Source organism: Lipotes vexillifer, unplaced genomic scaffold (assembly GCF_000442215.2).
Source record: "Lipotes vexillifer unplaced genomic scaffold, Lipotes_vexillifer_v1.1 scaffold1752, whole genome shotgun sequence".
NCBI classification, from domain to species: Eukaryota; Metazoa; Chordata; class Mammalia; order Artiodactyla; family Lipotidae; genus Lipotes; species Lipotes vexillifer.
The window spans coordinates 140,683-142,304 of record NW_006769341.1 but is presented as its reverse complement, the minus strand read 5'-3'; the positions used below and the strand labels follow the sequence as shown (position 1 = coordinate 142,304).

The window sequence follows — 1,622 nt, the reverse complement described above, 5'->3', positions numbered from 1 at the left end:
CCTGCTAGTGCAGGAGAGAGGGTAGGAGCCAGCCTAACACAGTTCACACACTCAGCATCTCATCTGATCTTCTCCACAGCCCTGGAAGGCAAGCTTTATCCCCAATTCACTGATGAGAAGACTGTTCCCTATGGCAGTGGTTCTGTAATAACTGCCAGGTTGATTCCTCCAGTTGTGAGTCCCAGAGATAATGTGTTCTACGCATCATTTCACATCCTGACAACAGGAATTTTAAGTGTCTCCACTACCTTCATAAACTCACTGAGCAGTTATTTTGATTGCTTGGTATTTTCCTATGTTTCAAATATTTTATTATTTATTTTATGACAAAAGTAATCTGTGTATTTTAGGGGGAAAAGTACAGGTGAAAGGATAATCTCTACCACCAGCGCCCAGAGAAAACCATTACTTTGCTTTTGGTCTACTCAGTTTCAGTTTTCCCTGCACATGGATGTATTGTGTAACTTTTTTGTTTTATTTTTTCAAAAACGGGTGGATGCTGTATATGCGGTTCTGAAAACTGGTGTTTTTCTTTATTGTTATTTTACAGTGTACCATGAACATCTCTTCCATGCACGTGGGTGAAAATCCCCTACTGAAAACACAGCACTGTAGTTGGATCAAAAGGCTGCTGGTAACGAGAGTGACACCTAAAGCAAAGTATCAGCTTAAAGTTAAAGCACATAGCCTGGCAAATGCCTGCCAGGGAAAGCAGGGTCAGCGATATTCTCATCAGAGGAGTCAGAATTGAAGGCCAAAGGCATTAAAGATATGAGATATCATGTAAGCCCCTCTGGCCCCTACCTCCGCCCCTCATTCCCCTGACACCCCGTTGCCCCCTTGGGGTGAATGGATCCTGTACATCTCTTTGCATCCAATGAAAGTCACCTATTTTCTGTCTTTTCCTTAGCTCTTCCTGAGCCCTTGACATATCTGCACATTCTGTCATCATCTCCTCAATGCCCAGATGCCTTTCCTGTAAGTTGTCCTGATAGTCCTTGGGGGAATCGTCCGTCCCCCTGTCCGTTTTTCTTTTTGCTTTCCGGGGCACATAGTCTTCAGCGGGGCACTTTTCGGCAGCCCGCAGCTGACTCTCTGGCTTTGCCTGGGATTCCAGCTTGCCCTCACCGTGTGGTTTTCCCTCAGCTTCGGACTTGTCCTGCTTTTCTCTCTTCCTCTCATCTTCTGGTTGTCCCTGGTCTTCTGGCCGTCCCTCATTCTGGAGCTCTCCCTCGTGTTCTGACTTCCCCTCCACTTTCGGCTTTTCTTCCTCATCTGACTTTCCTTCATCTTCTGTATCTACTGGATCTTTTGACTTTCCCTCATTGTCTGGGTTTCCTTCATTTTCTGGCTTTCCTTCATTTTCTCTGTAGACCTTCTCCATGTTGAGATTTGCCCTCCTTTGCCTGTCCTAGGAGACAAAATGGAGACAAAGGAGACTGAGGACTTAGGTGGTGAAATACAGGTTCTGATAAGTATTTGCCTCTGTGATTTAAGATCTTCATGGCCTACCCCTATGGGTGGGGTGCGCTCCCGCCCATACATTTTCTCCTTTCTTTCCCAGTGTATACAAGGTTGGCACACATGCTAACATGAGCCCACCTTGCAGACACTTCCACAGG

General features: G+C 45.9%; 1 protein-coding gene across 1 annotated transcript; it reads right to left on the bottom strand.

The window, feature by feature from the left end:
- Positions 1 to 813: 813 nt before the first annotated feature.
- LOC103086575 (transcription elongation factor A protein-like 5) lies at positions 814 to 1,384 on the bottom strand. The gene is given in 2 exon segments (XM_007472344.1): positions 814 to 843; positions 845 to 1,384. Coding segments are annotated over 2 exon segments (570 nt in total).
- Between the last annotated feature and the right edge of the window lie 238 nt (positions 1,385 to 1,622).